Here is a 17,098-nt window from a genome sequence, read left to right as displayed (position 1 = left end):
ATTTCTACAGTTATCTGGAGCGAACGCTGACCTTGGCCCAGGAGAGATAGTTCCAGACAGTTCTAAAGTGAAGAGGTCCATTGATCAGCTATGGGTCTCTCTGCCCATCAGTGCTCATTGTGTGGTGTGTGGCCTGAGCCAATCACTATAATAACACTAATTAATGTTTATAGAACTTCACCCAGCATCTTTCCATTTTCTATAGGCACCAAGTTGTTGTGAGAATAAATGAGATACATATAAAACCTGGCCCAGAGTAAATGCTCTATAAGTTTTATTTCACAGTTGAGAAAGCAGACTGAAAGACTCTAACTAATCTGAAGCCATACAACTGAGAATCAGCAGAATGTGCATTTTGGTGCAAAATTCTGACCTTTTTCTACAGCACAAATGCCTCTATCACCTGCTACAGAAGTTGATGTGTTAGGGGAACATTTGCAGGGCAGTTAACATTTGAAAACTGGCCCCTAAGATGCACTCTTTAGATTTGTTCCATCCCCATTCTGCAGTTTTTAAGTGATTTGTGCAAAAACATGAACAAAGGCTGATGTGTGAACCCAAATCTCTTCGGCCACCAGTTCAATTTTCCCCTATATCTTTTCTTAGATGTGCCTACCCAACTCTTTGCTATATTTTTTGTCATATGTCCTTTAGAAGAAAGTTACTAGAGTTCAGAAGCTACCATTTATTTAATCTACACTTATTATTTTCTCATGCACAACTACATGTGCACACACACACACGTGTGTACATGCACACACTAACATATGCTGTTACGCTGCACAATACTGGCACACGGAGGCTATTGTTGACTGTCTCACACCTCTAAAGATTGGACTTTTATGCATACAGTATAGGGAATATAATCAATAATATTATACTAACTATGTATGGTGTTGGATGGGTACCTCACTTCGTAAGGTATGTAAATGTCTAATCACTATGTTGTACACATGAGACTAATATTGTATGCCAACTGTAAATGGAAAATACATTCATTGTTAAAAAGATTGGGTTTTTACCTTTTCTTTACCAGGTAAAAGAAATAAGAAAAGCGCAATAACAATAAATTCCAGATTGAGTGCCTGTATAGAGTGGGCAGCAGATCACAGCAGGAGACTGTGTGTACGGCAATTAAGAGCTCAGGCTGTGGCTGGGTGGAAACCTCACTCTACGTTTTGATTGCTGACCTTGGGAAAATTGCTCAACCTCTACGTCTCCGGTGCCTCATCTACCCATAAAGCAGGGATAATAATAGAACAGACCTCATAAAGTTGTGCTGAGAATTAAATCAGATAATTCCTGTAGCAAACATCACAATTCCTGGAAGGTGGTAACTGTCTAGTAAATATCAGTTTATATCTATTATTATTATTATTATTATTATTATTCAAAACCACAGACAAAATAGAAGGGAAACAATGAAAGAATAAATGATGGGATTTGGAAAATTCCCTTAGAGCAAAAGAGTAGTTGCATCTGTAGATAGCTTTTGAATTTACAAATATTTTGCTTCACTCACCAGGTATATGTTGTGCCAGACAATGAACCACACTCAGCTACTAGTAAATAAGACAGACATGGTCCCTGCCTCTTCATGCATTGGCTGCTCAAGCCTGCAGTCTTATAAAGTAGTTAAACCCAACTGGCAGATAAGAAAACTGAGGACTGAAGAAATTGGAATTTAAAGGTAGACACTGGAACCTGAGAATAACTCATTCATTCAATAAATTGAGAGCCTATGTGCTAGGTGCTTTGCTAGGCTCTGACATACAGAAATTAATCTCACAGATTAAAATGCTTACTCTCATGTAGTTTACTTTCTAGCTGTGAGAATTAGACAATATCAAATATGTAAAACATAGTACACCAGATGGTGCCTGGTAGTACACAGAATAATAAATCAGAATGTGCAGGTAGGAAGTTCGGGTCCAATTTTAAAGAGGGTTGTCTGGGAAAGTCTACCCAAGTAGGTTATACTTGAGGAAAAACAAAGGATGAAGAAACTAAAGAATGACATATTGGAGAAGGGTCTACCTAGGGCCTTCTGGAAGCCTTTGATCTGCTCAGGGCTTTCAGGACAGCCTCCTTCACCTCCTTGTTTCTCAGGCTGTAAATGAGGGGGTTCAACATTGGGGTCACCACTGTGTAAAGCACAGACACCACCCGATCCTCCCCTGAGGACTGGCCCGAGTTATCTCGCAGGTACATGAAGATAAGGGTGCCAAAGAAAAGGGACACAGCGGTGAGGTGGGAGGCGCAGGTAGAGAAGGTCTTGGCCCGGCCTCCAGCTGAGGGGATCTGCATGATGGCCACGATGATAAACAGGTAGGACACCAAAATCACCAATATACAAGCAGGCATGACAAAAATGGCAAACACAATTATCACTACCTCCTGAGTGAAGCTTTCCCCACAAGTGAGTTTTAACAGAGGAGGGAGGTCACAGAAAATAAAGTCGATCTCATTGTTTCCACAAAAGGAGAGCGTGAAGGCTGTGACTGTTCGAACAAAGGCACTGACAAAACCAGCAACGTAAGCCCCGGCTACTAAGCCCCAGCGGGCCTTCTCGGTCATGATGGTGACATAGAACAGGGGTTGGCACACAGCCACGTAGCGGTCATAGGCCATGATTGCCAAGAGGTAGCAGTCAATGGAAGCAAAGAAGGTGAAGAGGAAGAACTGAGCGGCACAGCGAGCTTGTGAGATGGTTGCGCCGTGATCCAGTAACACAGCCAGCATCTGAGGGACGATGACGGAGGAGTAGCACATGTCCACCAAGGAAAGGTGGCCCAGGAAGAAGTACATGGGGGTGTGCAGCTGGCGATCTCTGTGGATCAGAATGATCATTCCCGCATTCCCCAGCAGAGTGACAAGATAGAAACTCAAAAATAGGAGGAAGAGAGGTAGCCCCCACTCCAGATGTTCAGTGAAGGCGATGAGCAAGAAGTCTGTCACCACCGAATGATTCCTCCCCGCCATCCATTCAGCACGTTACTTGTGACGGCTGAGACAAGAGCCGGATGGGGGGACCCCTGTGGAAAAGTTCAAGTCATTTCAAGTAATAAAGCTTTAAATTGGGTATCTGACTTCAACAAACTTTGCCATCTAATGTGGAGATAGACACATATAGAGCTCGTTATAACGTAAGATAAAAAGTGATGGATGCTTCTATTATACAGGAATGGAGAGCAAGTGATTCTGACTTACAAGTCAGCCCTTGTTTTGGCAAATCTGTCCCCAGTTAGCTGTTTGATCTTATACACGGCAGTTAACCTCTCTGAACGTCAATTTTCTTCTGCAGAAAGGGAATCATAACATCTGCCCTGCTTTACGAGATAAGGTTACTGCATAGATTAAAACAGATGAAGAAATGCACTGGAAACAGAAAAGCACTCCACATAGCTATGGTGGCTATTTAAAATGTTTAATGAACATTTTAAGGAAGGAAAATTTACGTGCTATGAACAAAAGAGCATGAACCAAAAAAAAATCCATTAACAATCTGCAATGGGCTCTGCTTTTAGGAATATTTCTATTTTCATTCTAGCAACATGAATGTTTAACAAACAGCTGTTATCCTAATTAGAGTAAGCTGGTTTGTTAAGGATTTCTCTGTTTGCATTTTTATTTTTTGTAAGTACTAGCATTAACCTTGGAATCAAAAGAGTAAACAGGCTCATTTCAGCACCTAACAAAGCTTCATAAAGCCTTGTCTGATTGTTCTCACAGTCTTAATGAAAGCAGTAGTTTCATGACAAACGGCACCCAAATTACAAAGCAGAGAGAGCTCTGGTGTTGTCTGAACACTGTTGGAGGAATCTGTGTTAATGGATCTGGGATTTTTCACAGAGCTCTAGAACCGGCTGTAAAGAAGAACTCTGATCATGTTCGATTACCTGCTGTAACCGCAGTCAGGCCAGTACTGAGCTAACCCATGAGGGATAACAAAAGAAATTAGACCTGGGAGCCGTTGAGCTGGGCACGAACTGTCCTCACCAGAATTCCACTTCACTAGCGCCTTCCTCCTTTGTTTAGTATTTCCTCTGCCCGTGACCTGCTGATCCCCTGGAGACCTGGGTTCTATCTCACTCACGCTCGATGTGTGACCCTGGGCAAGCAAGTCACTTTTCCTCTCTGGACTTTAATTGCCTGATCTTTGTTCCCTTTCAATAGACAGCAATGCAGCGTGAGTCCATCATCACAGCGATCTAGTGGAGATGGGGTTACTCCCAGAACCTCTATGGCTTAGTCTCACTTCAGAGTCCCTCTCTTTCCTGTCACCCTTAACTCCCGGGCACTAGGGTTTCCTGGGGTATTTTTTCAGACTCAGCCCAGGATAGTAGGGCTAGGGGACCAGCCTCTCTCCCTGAGCTTCTGATCTAGCACTAGACCCTGCTGGTGGTTTTTTTTATATTAACTGCCCCAGCATCATGCCCTAATTGGTTTCTGAGGTGAGTCTCCAAGGACACACAATTCATCTTCACGTGATTTCCTAACAAGGCATCTAATATCTTTGAAACTTTCTCTTTAATTTTAAACTCCCAAAGCCCCATCCCACATCCTGCCATCACTCAGCAGGGTCTGATGCGGCTGGTTCCTAGTCTTGCCTCATTCCTGCCTTGTACCAAAAAGAATGCATTTCTTTGAAGTTTTCCTATATCTCACTTGGGAATTTTGTCAAGGGTTTTACACAATGTCACCCTAGCTGGCTACGATCTGATCCCAAAAGGAGGTTGCTTTTTAAGCACAAGCCTTTTCTCCTCATCAGCACAACACACTGTAATTGGTGACCATGTAGCAGAAACAGAAGGCTGCACGTGCAGGAGTCGTGAGTTGAAATGATGGAAAGACAGGTGTAAGCAGTTCATGAACAGACTTCTACCAAACAAATAGCAAATTCTTGTTGGTGACAGACTCTCCTCCAGGGCACTGGCTCTCAAACTTCAGTCTGGATAACAAGTATCCAAAGAATTTATTGAAAACATGAATACTTTTTTTTTTAAAGATTTAATTGGAGAAGGGTGGGGGGTGGGAGATGAGGGTAAGGGGGATCAAATATATGGTGATGGAAGGAGAACTGACTCTGGGTGGTGAACACACAATGGGATTTATAGATGATATAATACAGAATTGTACACCTGAAATCTATGTAATTTCACTAACAATTGTCACCCCAATAAATTTTAAAAATAAATTAAAAAACAAAACATGAATACTATCGTCCCACCCTCATAAATTCTGATGCAGTGTGTCTGCCATGGGGCGCAGGCATCTCTGCAGTTCTGACACAGCAAACCTCCAAAAATCATCTAGAGATAGTGCCTTGAGCAGCACGCTCAGGAGATCTAGTCGTTCTTGACCTTCTGTGTATTGCACCATAAACTAAAGTAACATTACAAGCATGTTCTTGAAGGGCATGATTTCTTCAAAGTCCCATCAGCACCTTTCTTCCTCACAGGAGACCTAAGGTCATCAAGGTGGTTTGATGTTTCCCTGTATTATAAATGTACAAACCTAGATACAGAGAGGGCTATGCAGCTACTTGGTGGCAAAACAATGACTTGAAATGGGTCAGTGCTCTGCTGACTAAGCCTATTCAGAGGATGACACAAGACAAGAGGACTCAACGGGAGTGGTTCTCAAATCAGAACATTTGATTATAGAAAGTAGACATCAGTACTTTTGTTTTAATCTCCAGGTAATGGCAACATGCTGCAAAGTTTGAGAACCACCACTAAAGGGCTCCTACCTTGCAAAGTCTTATGTTTCCCCAGGTGTCTTAAGGAGATGTTCCAGTGAGGAAAATAGGTTTATTGTTCTCATAAGTTTGGAAATCACTGCATACTACATTCCCTCACATGGAAAATCATGTTACATGCCAGCATATTAAAGGATCTTTCAAGTCCTATAATTAAGATCCCTTGTCAACTTTCTTTAACCTATCATTTCCCAAAAATATTTGACCACAAACCTCTATTTCATTGAAAGCAGATTACCATCATGCAGAACTAGAGTTCCTAGGGAAGGATGCTGGTTAGGCAGTGCAGATTTTTAAAGGCTCAGCAATTGACCAAATGCCAAACAGCAAAGCAGTAATCATTCCAAGAAAAGCATCTCCTGATGACTCATCTCAGGATCTGGCTCCTTTAAGTCTCTGTCAGACTGGCTGCCCCAAGAGCAATCATTCCTACTGGGAAAGGAGCTGGGAGGGGGCTAGGCAGGGAACACCATCCTTCCAGATGGATCCCTCAGGAACTATGGAACAGGAAAACCATCTTTCCTTCTAAGAAAGACTTTTCCTTCAGTTGTGAAGTGGATCCAATGGCTGAGCTCCTGCAATTCTGCTTCATAAACCGTAGTGACCCAATCCTACCCCACCCCCAGTTGAAATAAGCTGCTGAGGCCACCAGAACCCTCCTTTTAGGAAGCTATGGTAGAATTTAAAATCATTATCAGATCATTATTAAGATAATTCTGTCACCAGGAGGTCAGCCCCAGAAAAGAAGCAGAATGAACTTCATAGAGTATAGATCAAGATTTCACATATTGTGAGTATTGAGACCCATAAAATGAAAGTAAAAGAAGTTTAAAGACTCGTTCCTAAAACCTACAGATTTGACCAGCTTTGGTTTCCTGATTTAGAGATTCAGGGTATGGTGGTAGCTGAGCCAAATTGTGAAAGGGCAATCCAATAGGATAATAGTAGCAAAGACTACTTAAGCTGCTTACTATATGCCATTTCTCTGTCTAAGGTGATGATGATGATGATGGAATGGTAGATAGATGGATGGACAGATGATAGACAGGTGATTGATGATAGATAGATAGATAGATAGATAGATAGATAGATAGATGTATTAAGTCACTGAATCCACACAACAATCCTATCAGTTAGGCACTATTATTATCTCCATTTTAAGGAGATGAGAAAATTTAAGCACGGGGAGTTGGAGTGGATCACCAATAGTTCCACGGTAAGGGGCAGAGCTAGGATTTGAACCTAAGCAGTCTGGCTCCAGAATGCACATTTGAACTCCTATACTATATTGCAAACCCTCCTGAGGAAGGCTCTGAACTCCATGTTTGGAAATAGTTGGGGAGTTCTTTCTTCTACATCCATATTTTCTTTCTAGCCCTCAAAAAAAAAAAACGGGGTGTCTGTACTCAGAGATGGGACCTAAGTTGAAGAATGAGCAGGTTGTGATAAAAAAAAAATTATTGGGGTAGTTGGCCAAGCCCTTGGTTCTTCTAAGAAGTATTGTGCACAACCACGGGAAAACGATGGATTCAGCATGCTCCTCGGCCCCATAGGGCCTCACATTTCTAAGCACAGATGATTGGATGAGGAGAAAACACAATCTGAGTTAACACTCTCCTCTTCCAAAAAGCTCTTTTCTTGAACTACCTTATTCCTTGTAGCCAAGGAGTCATGGCTTATAGTCTGGAGAAGGGACTAGGAAGGACTACAGGTTTTGGCGTAAGGAAGATATATCATCAACTCTCACCCTGGTATCCATCTCTACTATCTTCTCCCATCCATAGTTGGGTGGATCTCATGCCAGTTCAAGGCTGAAGACTGCCTAGTGCTCATAAATGTGCTGCAACTGCTGTAACAGTTCATCGCCCTCACTTTACATATTTTGGAATTCCAGAATTTTTATAGGCTCCTATAAGATACAAAACCTAAAGGGGAATATTACAAGTCAAATGACCCAGGCTTTCCAATTGATAGGTGAACAGACCAAGGTCCCCAACTAGAAAGATGGTTATTGGTTGAATCACTTAATTTGATTCCCAATCCACAACTTTTTAAGGCAAAACTGGTTAACTGGCACTTTACTCAGCAGTCCCATACTTCTACAAAATACAAAAGAGGCCCCAGATAAAAGATGAACTGGTGATCAAGCGAATTCATCTTGATTCAGGTCTAATTCTTTAAAATGTGTATCTGCCCTTCCCATCTCTCAAAATCTCCCTCAGGAGCGCATGCCTGAGACAACTTACTTTCATTGCTTCCTTTATAAGTTTTCTCAAAGTCTTCTCAGAGCTTCTATGTTTGAATGTCCCAGAATGATGGAGTCAGAAGCAATGTAGGAATCCAATCCAACTCTTTACAGGTGTGGAGAATGAGATCCTAAAAGGGGAATGATTTACAGTCCCTGGGTTTCTTTTTTTTTTCTTTTTCTTTTTTATTATTAAGGACTTCTTAGTTGCAAGTGATGAAAGCTCAGCACATAATGTGGTTTAAACACACAGATGAATTCACACCAAGACTCTCAAAACCATGGGAAGGACAGACAAGGGTGCACAACTGGGACCATGGCATCAGGAATTTCTTTGCTGACCGTACTGTCTCTGTTTATTAGCTTTGTTTTCTTCCTAAACTTACTTCCTCCACAAAAATAGAGGAAAAAAATGGCTACCTGCCATGTCCACACTTCACATGTTCCAGCTTTTTCACCACAAAAGAGATGAAAACATCTATTTCTGGTGACAAGTTTAAAAAAAAAAAAATCCCAAGGAAGGCCTCAGATGTCATGTGGCCAAGGGATGGGTTCCAGGACCAGCCGAATGTCAGTCAGGTGCCTACCTCAGGGCCAGTCAGTGAAGACCAGAAGGATGGGATCAAGGAGATGGACGTACTCATGGGAACTACATGGTTAAGGAAAGGAGCATTTCCCATAGGAGAGACGAGGCTGTTCTGGAAACACAAAAGAACAGATTTCCATTATGCTAACATGAAGAGAATCAGAGAAATTCCCACTGCACCTGTCTTCAGGGAATCACACAGGGGTGGTGGCTGAGCAGTGACTTGGGGAGACAACCGGCGGCAGAGCTGGAAGCTGGTCTGCCACTGGTGCCCACCAACAAGGCATTAGAAAGACAACTGCTGTTTAGTGATTTCTTTATGTTTTATGCCTCACCTCCTAGAGTCAATGTGAAGTTGAAAGTTTGTCTCTGGCCATTCGACCTTTCTGGGCCTTGGCACCCATCACCGTACTTCTCAGGTACCCAGTTTTTGGGTGCTCACTCGCCATCTTAACCCATGCTCAGAGAGGTCTCCGACAATCCCCTTCTGAAGGAAGTGGCTGGCAACCCATAAGGTGGAATTTCTTCTCAACTAATTTACAATGTAACAGGGTTAAAGTCTAGCTACATAGAATGTCAGACCACAAAGGGACTTAGAATTCTCATATTCCACCCTCTCCCCAACTTTTCAGATGGAGAAATTGAGGTACAGAATGGGAGATTCCCTTACTGAAGGACACACAGCTGGTAAATGGCAGTCACCACCCTGTACTCCTTCTATCATATCCTACAATCTCCAGAAAAGAAAGACAAGCCGGCAAATTTCAAGCCAAAGTATTATAAACAAAGAAAGGGGATTTAAGAGGGAATCAGCCCCTTCTTGGCACCTTGAAAATCATGTCATGTTGCTCATGCTGGCTGCGGTCAATGTAAGGTAATATCTGCTAGCTTGCACTGCCCCTGGAAAGGCTGTGGCTTTTCTTCTCCCTCCTCCTGCACCAACCAATGTGGTCCCCAGGACCTGTCTTTCAAGTCTAGGGTGAAAGAGGGCGGAAGGGTCTCCTGGAAACACCAGAGAGGTCATGATACCAACAAGTCTCTCCTTTGACATCTCCTGGAGGGCCTGGTTTATGGTAGTAGAATTCTTCTTCGAGGAAACCATGTGTTGGCAGGCACTTGAGAAGGGAAGAGTCCAGCCGAGTGCCAGGCATGAGACCGGGCAGGCTGTGGGTAAAGTATTATACTGACCATCCCTGTACCGAGTTGGATATCCAAGGTTATCTCTCCTAAAGACCTTCTTCTCCTTTCAAGTGTTATAGTCACATCCGAAAACTTCCAGTAGATGGCTTTTTCTGGTCTGAATACCCCAGTATTCTTAAGCATGTTTATCCAAAAGTGGATTTATGAATGATTTATCATCAGCTATTCATTTTCTATTTAAATAGGACATTTAGAATTAAAATAACCCAACAAAAGCAATGACAGTTTGCTTTATTTGAATGACTTCAACACAAGGTATAGCAAGATGTGAGGAAATACTAACACCTATTTAGAATCAGGTCACCTCCATATTATCAACTATTCTTTAAAATTACCTAATTTAACCCTGTCTCACCTTCTTACATAAGTAGGAAGCACCTCTTTTTTTTTTTTTTTTTTTAAGCTTTCCCTGAGCTCTCTCTGTAGAGTAAAATGTATTTACATGGAATCCCATACACAACATTTGGGTTTTGTGGCCACTAGTTCCTACAGGCTTTTAGTTAGTCCTTTCTTTTTAAATGAAACCTTTAACTGCCTGCTTAGAATTTAATTAGAAGGAGGCATTAAATTGTCTCTTTAGACTTGGTAATCCATTTCTTTCTAGTCCCTTTCAATTCACTGCATTCTCCCTGCCTCCTGGCAGATTCCAAAACAGCAAATAACTCTTCAGTGTACTATTTTTATTCACACAGACCTAATATTGTCCTTTGCCATCAGGAGGGAACTCTACATAACTAATCCAAGCTTTCTAACTACTTCCCTACCTTTTCCCACCACCTATAACACAACTGACACAGAAACTATTTATTAACTATCCCCTTAGTAGAGCTATAAATTTTCAGCCTGGATTTTAATAACCAGAAAAAACATCAAATGTTTCTTATGAAAATTATAGTATGTACTTGTATTTTAAAGCATCCTGTCTTCCAGAATAAACATAATGTCTTTGAAGATTTACATGTTTTATTTTACTATAGGTGACCTTAGATTGAATATCCTATGGCTGCCCTCACCCTGAATGTTCCCCTCTTCACTGTTCTGCTTCTTTCAATTTAAAATCCTTTTACTGGAATTCCAGGTGTCACAGAATTTGACTGAATTTGGAATCATCCTCCTCTCCCCTTCCCATGATGGTTTATACCATTCACATACCTGAAATCTTTTTTGATAACACAAGGCACAGAGAGAAAAGGAGTTTGCATTCTAGGAATAGGATCAAAGAAAGAACAGGAAATTATGAGTAGGTGGGACCTGTTCCTTTCCAGTGCCTTGGGTTTGATGTAGGCACCTACAGTTAGAGAAGTGAAGATCAAGAACCATCAGACTCTGGGAGGCTTTGGTCACAGGTTGAGCTGTCACAGAGCACAGGGACCCCGTGCAGGCCAGGAGTCTCTCCTGCCCAATCTGCATGGGATGCAAGGCTCTGCCTCCCCACGGTCAAAAGCTTTAAGAACATAGAGTGCTGACATCTACAAAAGAGACACTGAAGATACTATTATAAGCAGGAGGGATGGTATGAATTTACCAAGTGGATTCTCAGGCAAATAATGTAATAAGTGGGAGCTGGAACAGGTGAGGAAGAAGAAAGAACAGGACATATTTCCAGTGCTGATAGCAATGGACATACATGTTATTGTGGGCGTTTTTTTTAGCAATTCATGTGAGGCATCCCTGTGAACTAACACAGCGTCTGAATAAAACTCAAACAGGGTCGGCTTTATTAATTGGACCATCAAACTAATATATTAATTTAACCATTAAAAATACATGTAATCTAAATATTGGATTCCAAGTGATGACATCATTTTGAAGTGTATGCAGGTGAAGACTATTAATACCAATGTCTGAATCTCACTTTGAAATGCATCAAAAAAGAAGGTGTATTGATGGGTGAATTGTTGGATGGATAAATGAATAGGTAGATTTTATATGTATATACATATATGATAAAGCAAATATGACAAAATATTAGCAGTTACAGAATCTAAGTATTGGGTATAGAGGGTTCACTACACATTATTTTCAACATTTCTATATAATGGAAATCTTTCACAGAAAACTTGGCAAAAAAAAAAATGTAATCTTGCTTTATAGTCACAGACCTGTAAAGTGTGCCACATCTGGATTACACGGGATTTGATTTCAGACCCATTTGTCCTGGGAATTAGAGCTCTCACCCCAATCCCTCTTCTCAGGCTGCCTCTTCCCTTCTCTCTCTAGAACTAAAAGTTCTGGTCCCTTTTTATACTTTGTGCCATGACACATTCATTTAAACATTGAGCGTGCTATAATTAATAAGTGTCCAGAATGCTGGCCCTGCAGAGGGACTGACTCTCAGGATCGTCGGAGGTTGGAGATGGTTAGGACAACTTGGCTCTGCTGAGAATTTTCCTCAGGGCCTCCTTCACCTCCTTGTTCCTCAGGCTGTAAATGAGGGGGTTCAACATGGGGATCACTGCTGTGTAAAACACAGACACTACCCGATCTTCCCCTGAGGACTGGCCCGAGTTATCTCGCAGGTACATGAAGATAAGGGTGCCAAAGAAGAGGGACACAGCGGTGAGGTGGGAGGCGCAGGTAGAGAAGGTCTTGGCCCGGCCTCCAGCTGAGGGGATCTGCATGATGGCCACGATGATAAACAGGTAGGACACCAAAATCACCGCCATGGAGGCAGGGATGACAAAAATGGCAAACACAATAATGACCACTTCCTGGGTGTAGCTGTCCCCACAGCTCAGCTTTAAAAGAGGCGGGAGGTCACAGAAAATAAAGTCGATCTCATTGTTTCCACAGAAGGAGAGAGTGAAAGCTGAGACTGTCCGCACTAAGGCACTGAAGAGACCAGCAATGTAAGCTCCAGCCACAAAATGCAAACGGGCCTCCTGCGTCATGATGGTGACGTAGAGCAGGGGTTGGCACACAGCCACATAGCGGTCATAGGCCATGAGGGCCAGGAGGTAGCAGTCAATGGAGCCAAAGAAGGTGAAGAGGAAGAACTGAGCGGCACAGCGTGTGTAGGATAAAGTTGCCCCGAGCTCCAACAACACGGCCATCATCTGAGGTACAGTGACAGACGAGTAGCAGACGTCCATGAAAGAGAGGTGACTCAAAAGGAAGTACATTGGGGTGTGCAGCCGGCGATCCACACGGATCAGGCTAATCATGCCCAAGTTCCCCAACAAGGTGATGAGATAGATAAACAGAAACAGGAGGAAGAGAGGGAATGCCCATTCCGGAGAGTCAGTGAATCCTACAAGGAGGAATTCGGTCACTAAGGTGAGGTTCTTCTCTGCCATGAAGCCAGAGGTACCTGTGATGGGTAGGATGAGAAGCAAGTTAGGAAGCTATAAATAGAACTTACCTGAGCCTCTAGTTTACATTTTATTGAACATGTACTATGGACAAAATACTCCAGGTGCTGTGTGGGGCTTCAGAGATTACTGGTCTTAGTTCCTACCTTCAAGGGAATTCTGTGACATAGAGTCATGTTAATATGTCAGTAAAACCCATACAGGTAAACATTCTCAGAATAAGAGTCCATAATCTCCCACCTTTATTGCTAACTAACTGTGTGAGCCCCTGCAATTCAGATAACCACTCTTAACCAAAATTTCTCTATTGCTCCTATAGGGGTTGATAATACAGAGGGTCCTGCCTACCACAGGAATATCCATCCCAGGACTCTGTGCCTTTTTCTCTGTGACCACAGCTTCTCCCTTATTTCAAACCGTCTTCATCTCTCACCTGGATCAAAACAACAGCCATGTAACTAACAGCTTTTCCTGCCTCCAGACTTGCTTCTTGCCAATTCTTGCCCCTCATTGTATCCAGAGTGATATTTCTAAGACTTTAGTGTGATCACGTCTCACTCTCTTGTTAAAACTCCAGCTATGGCACCCCATCAAGGACAGGATATCAGTTAGGCTCCTCAGCACGTCAGGGAATGTCCTCCATGGGTGCTTCCCTACTTACGTCCTCATGTCTCCTTCTCTCTCTTCACAGCCACACTCCACCTTCCCACACTTCTCTCCAGGCACAATGAACTGTTTGCGGCTTCTCTAACTCCCCATTTCCTCTCACACCTCTGAGCATTCCATAGGCCACCCCTTTTGCTCAAACACCTTCTCTTTCCCATCCCCAGCTCCTATAGTAGGTCCTGCCCAGCTCCTACACTAGCTTCAAACCTCAGCTCAGATGGTACGTCCCACAAGAAGTCTCTCACGAATCTGTCTTCCCTGGCCAGGGTATGTGCCATCGTAAGGGTTCAATATGTTTTACTGGAATAAAGTTATCAAATGAGCTATGAAGTGCCTTGCAAAGGGAAAGGCACTACACAAATGTCCAAGTGATTATTTTTATGAAAATAATCCGTTTTTTGTTTAAAAACGACAAAACGGCTGAAGTCTAAGAACACATTAAAATCATAAACATTCACAAAAGTCATAGCCATTTTCGGGTTGACCCTTCCATTCTCAACCTACCAATGTCCTTACTTAACAGAAAGCTGCTGTCTTAATTAGAGCTTCTTAGTTTACCAGAAATAGATTTTATAAGAACTGACATTGTCCTTAATAATAGAAACACATAGATAGAAACAATGCTAAATGATTTATATATCAACTCATTTAATCCCCACAACCACTTTATAAGGTAGGAACTTTTATTATCCTCATTTTACAGATAAGGAAACTGAGACAGAAAGAGTTTAAGTAACATACCCAACATTGCACAGCTAGTAAATGGTGGAACTGTCATTAGGAACAAAACCACACACAGATACACTGTTTATCTTATAAAAGGATTTTACATGTATCACGTGTCTACTCCAAGAGCCCAGCTGGACTCAGGAAATGTCTACCTTTAAGTTGGCAAGCATGGATACCAGGACTGCAGTCTATTCAGATCTGAAGGCTGATGGAAAGGCTGATGGAAACTTCTGTGCTAATGGATAGAAAGTCATTTGGCAGAGCTGTAATGCGGCAGGATAAAGAAGATATTTGATCATCTTTAAAGCATTTGACTTTGGCAACTACTCCAGTATTGGACTGAGATATTAGGGAAAATGCTAAATAAAAGAAATGGGACCTGGTGATCTGAATTGAGCATAAACCAAGAAAACCAGATGGATCTTCTCACCTGAATTCCACTTCACCTTCACCTGGCCAGTCCTCTTCTCTCTTTGTCCACTGATTCTCCTTTATCTCTAAAGATCGTCTCTCTTTCTCTGATTGGTGAAGCACCCTACGGCTGCAGGGGAGAGATCACTGCCCTGGGCAGCAGGGGCTCTGGGTGGTACTTGTCTCCCACACCTGCTCAGCTATGATGATGAGCAAGCTGCTTGATCTCTTGGGGCCTCAGTATCCCCCTCCTCCTACACTCCCCCCCCCCGCCAGACACACACACACACACACCCACACACACACACACACACACACACAAATAGTGAATCAACACAGGGACACTGTGTTAGCTGCCTGAATGTCAGTCCCAAAACTATAGCCTTCTCAATACTGGTCTGTCAAGCACTTTCTTCTCTCTCTCCTTGTTTCTCTGATCTGGTAAATCTGGTTAAGATGCATTCCTCACCCTGGGTTTTGTTCAGTTGCTGGCTGGCATAGCAGAAATTGGAGAAAAATCTCTTCCTGTGGGCTCCTGGCCCCAGTGCAATTCTCTTTTGGAGAAGACACTAATAGTTGCCACAGACGATTGCTCTGAAATCCCCAGTCGATAGCTAAAGTGGTCTCTAAGAAAAAGCAATTATCGCTCGTGTGGATCCTCAGTGAGGCACCTGGCCCAGTCCCAAGTCCCAAAGCCCTAAGACACGCCCACTGAGTAGGGTCTAAAAGCACTGAATCCCAGTTCTGCACGGTCCCTTGAGGAATGAGATGCCTCTGACCTTAACTTCTCCAATCAGAACATCAGAAATTGTGCCCATTGCCACCCTCGTCAGTGTGGCCATAAAAGAAGGGTGCTTTGTAAACACAAGGCCATGTTCCACATTATCCAGGAGGACACAGTGGGGACTCTACTCACAGACCTCAACAGACACACAGTGTCTTCTAAGTTTGCCCTCCCTGGCCATCAGGTGTTTCGCTCTCCTTCTTCTCTCTAAAAGCAAATGAAACCACAGAGAAAACAAAAACCTGGGTTGTTTCCCAGAGAAGAAATTGGCAAGTTCTTCTTGTTGGCACAGGCCATGCCAGCTCTCTCCATCTTTGACACTTTAGTATTTTTTAGTCCCAAATTCATAGGCGTTTTGTCAAGTCATTGAATTTCAACATGTCTCAATTTAGAAAAGGAAGTAAAGAAGATGGGGAAGAACAGAATGATTGTTCTCTTTGACAATCAAGAGAAACAAGAGAAAGTAAGACCGCATAGTTCATTAGTTCATCAGTATGTTAAGAGTTCTAAACAAGGAGCAAGAGGTACAAAATGAAACAAACCTCTCCCCCCTAAAAACACACACACACAAAAAGCCTGTCCACACGGAACATGCAACCTAATAGATAAGATAATTATCCATCCTACAATATAACAAGTACTTAACCCTTAAGCAAGGCGTAGGTAAGGTGCCATGGGGATTCTACGTAGGGCAAGACTGCTTATGGTTGGGGTAGATCAGGGATGGCTTCCCAGACAAGGTGACAGTCAGTTTGGATGGAGGTCAGGGTGGGGGGATGATGGGCAAAGCTCTTCAGGAAAGGGACCAGTGTAAGCAAATTCTCAGGAGCAGGAGAGCCCAGGGACTACTCCAGGGACAATGAGTGAGACATTGACAGCAGCACAAGATGGTACGAGGCAAGTCCAGAAGTAGGGCGAGGCGAGTGAGGCACTCACCTTGGGTACAACAGTGGAGATGGCCAAAAGCCTTAGTAAACAAGGTAAATAATAATGCAATATTTTAAAAAATCAAAATCCATGCAAAAACATTATGGTGAACAAGACCTCAACATTTTAAATAAATATCACCAGTACCATTGATTTTTCTTTTGCCTCCATCTCTAACATATCTCAGCATAGCACTGGTACTAGGAGATATGCTTGAAAAAGGAGTGCAAGACCAAAGGATTTCCAGGAGACAGGGTTAACAAATACCTTTTAATCATCTAGGGATATTCCATTTCTTTTCTCTCTTCCCTCCACTTAAGAAAAAGAAATGTGGGAAGGTCGACTTAAGAGAGCTCATACTTACAGAGTGTCCTTCAAAGCACCATTTCAAAGCACTCTCTTCATCTACCTTCACAAGAGCCCTGAGGATTGAGTAAGATAATAGGACTCCTCATTTGTTCTGATGAGGGCCCAAGGT

At 42.6% G+C, this 17,098-nt stretch overlaps 2 protein-coding genes across 2 annotated transcripts; both read right to left on the bottom strand.

The window, feature by feature from the left end:
• Nucleotides 1-2,037: 2,037 nt before the first annotated feature.
• On the bottom strand, nucleotides 2,038-2,982 carry LOC109439121 (olfactory receptor 9Q2). Its single transcript, XM_019719338.3, has one exon. It carries the CDS (start codon nucleotides 2,980-2,982, stop codon nucleotides 2,038-2,040), a length of 945 nt encoding a protein of 314 aa, XP_019574897.3.
• A 9,139-nt stretch (nucleotides 2,983-12,121) lies between these two features.
• LOC109439120 (olfactory receptor 9Q1) lies at nucleotides 12,122-13,088 on the bottom strand. Its single transcript, XM_019719337.3, has one exon. The coding sequence runs from the start codon at nucleotides 13,086-13,088 to the stop codon at nucleotides 12,153-12,155; it is 936 nt and encodes a 311-aa protein (XP_019574896.3). The 3' UTR covers nucleotides 12,122-12,152.
• Nucleotides 13,089-17,098: the final 4,010 nt, after the last annotated feature.

Source organism: Rhinolophus sinicus, chromosome 14, assembly GCF_057876585.1.
Source record: "Rhinolophus sinicus isolate RSI-liver-muscle chromosome 14, RSI-T2T, whole genome shotgun sequence".
Classification (NCBI taxonomy): Eukaryota; Metazoa; Chordata; class Mammalia; order Chiroptera; family Rhinolophidae; genus Rhinolophus; species Rhinolophus sinicus.
This window is presented reverse-complemented; position numbering and strand designations above follow the sequence as displayed.

What these genes read in the sequence shown, in the direction of transcription:
- LOC109439121 (XM_019719338.3), bottom strand. Translation starts at nt 2,982, where the DNA reads ATGGCGGGGAGGAATCATTCGGTGGTGACAGACTTCTTGCTCATCGCC.
- LOC109439120 (XM_019719337.3), bottom strand. Translation starts at nt 13,088, where the DNA reads ATGGCAGAGAAGAACCTCACCTTAGTGACCGAATTCCTCCTTGTAGGA.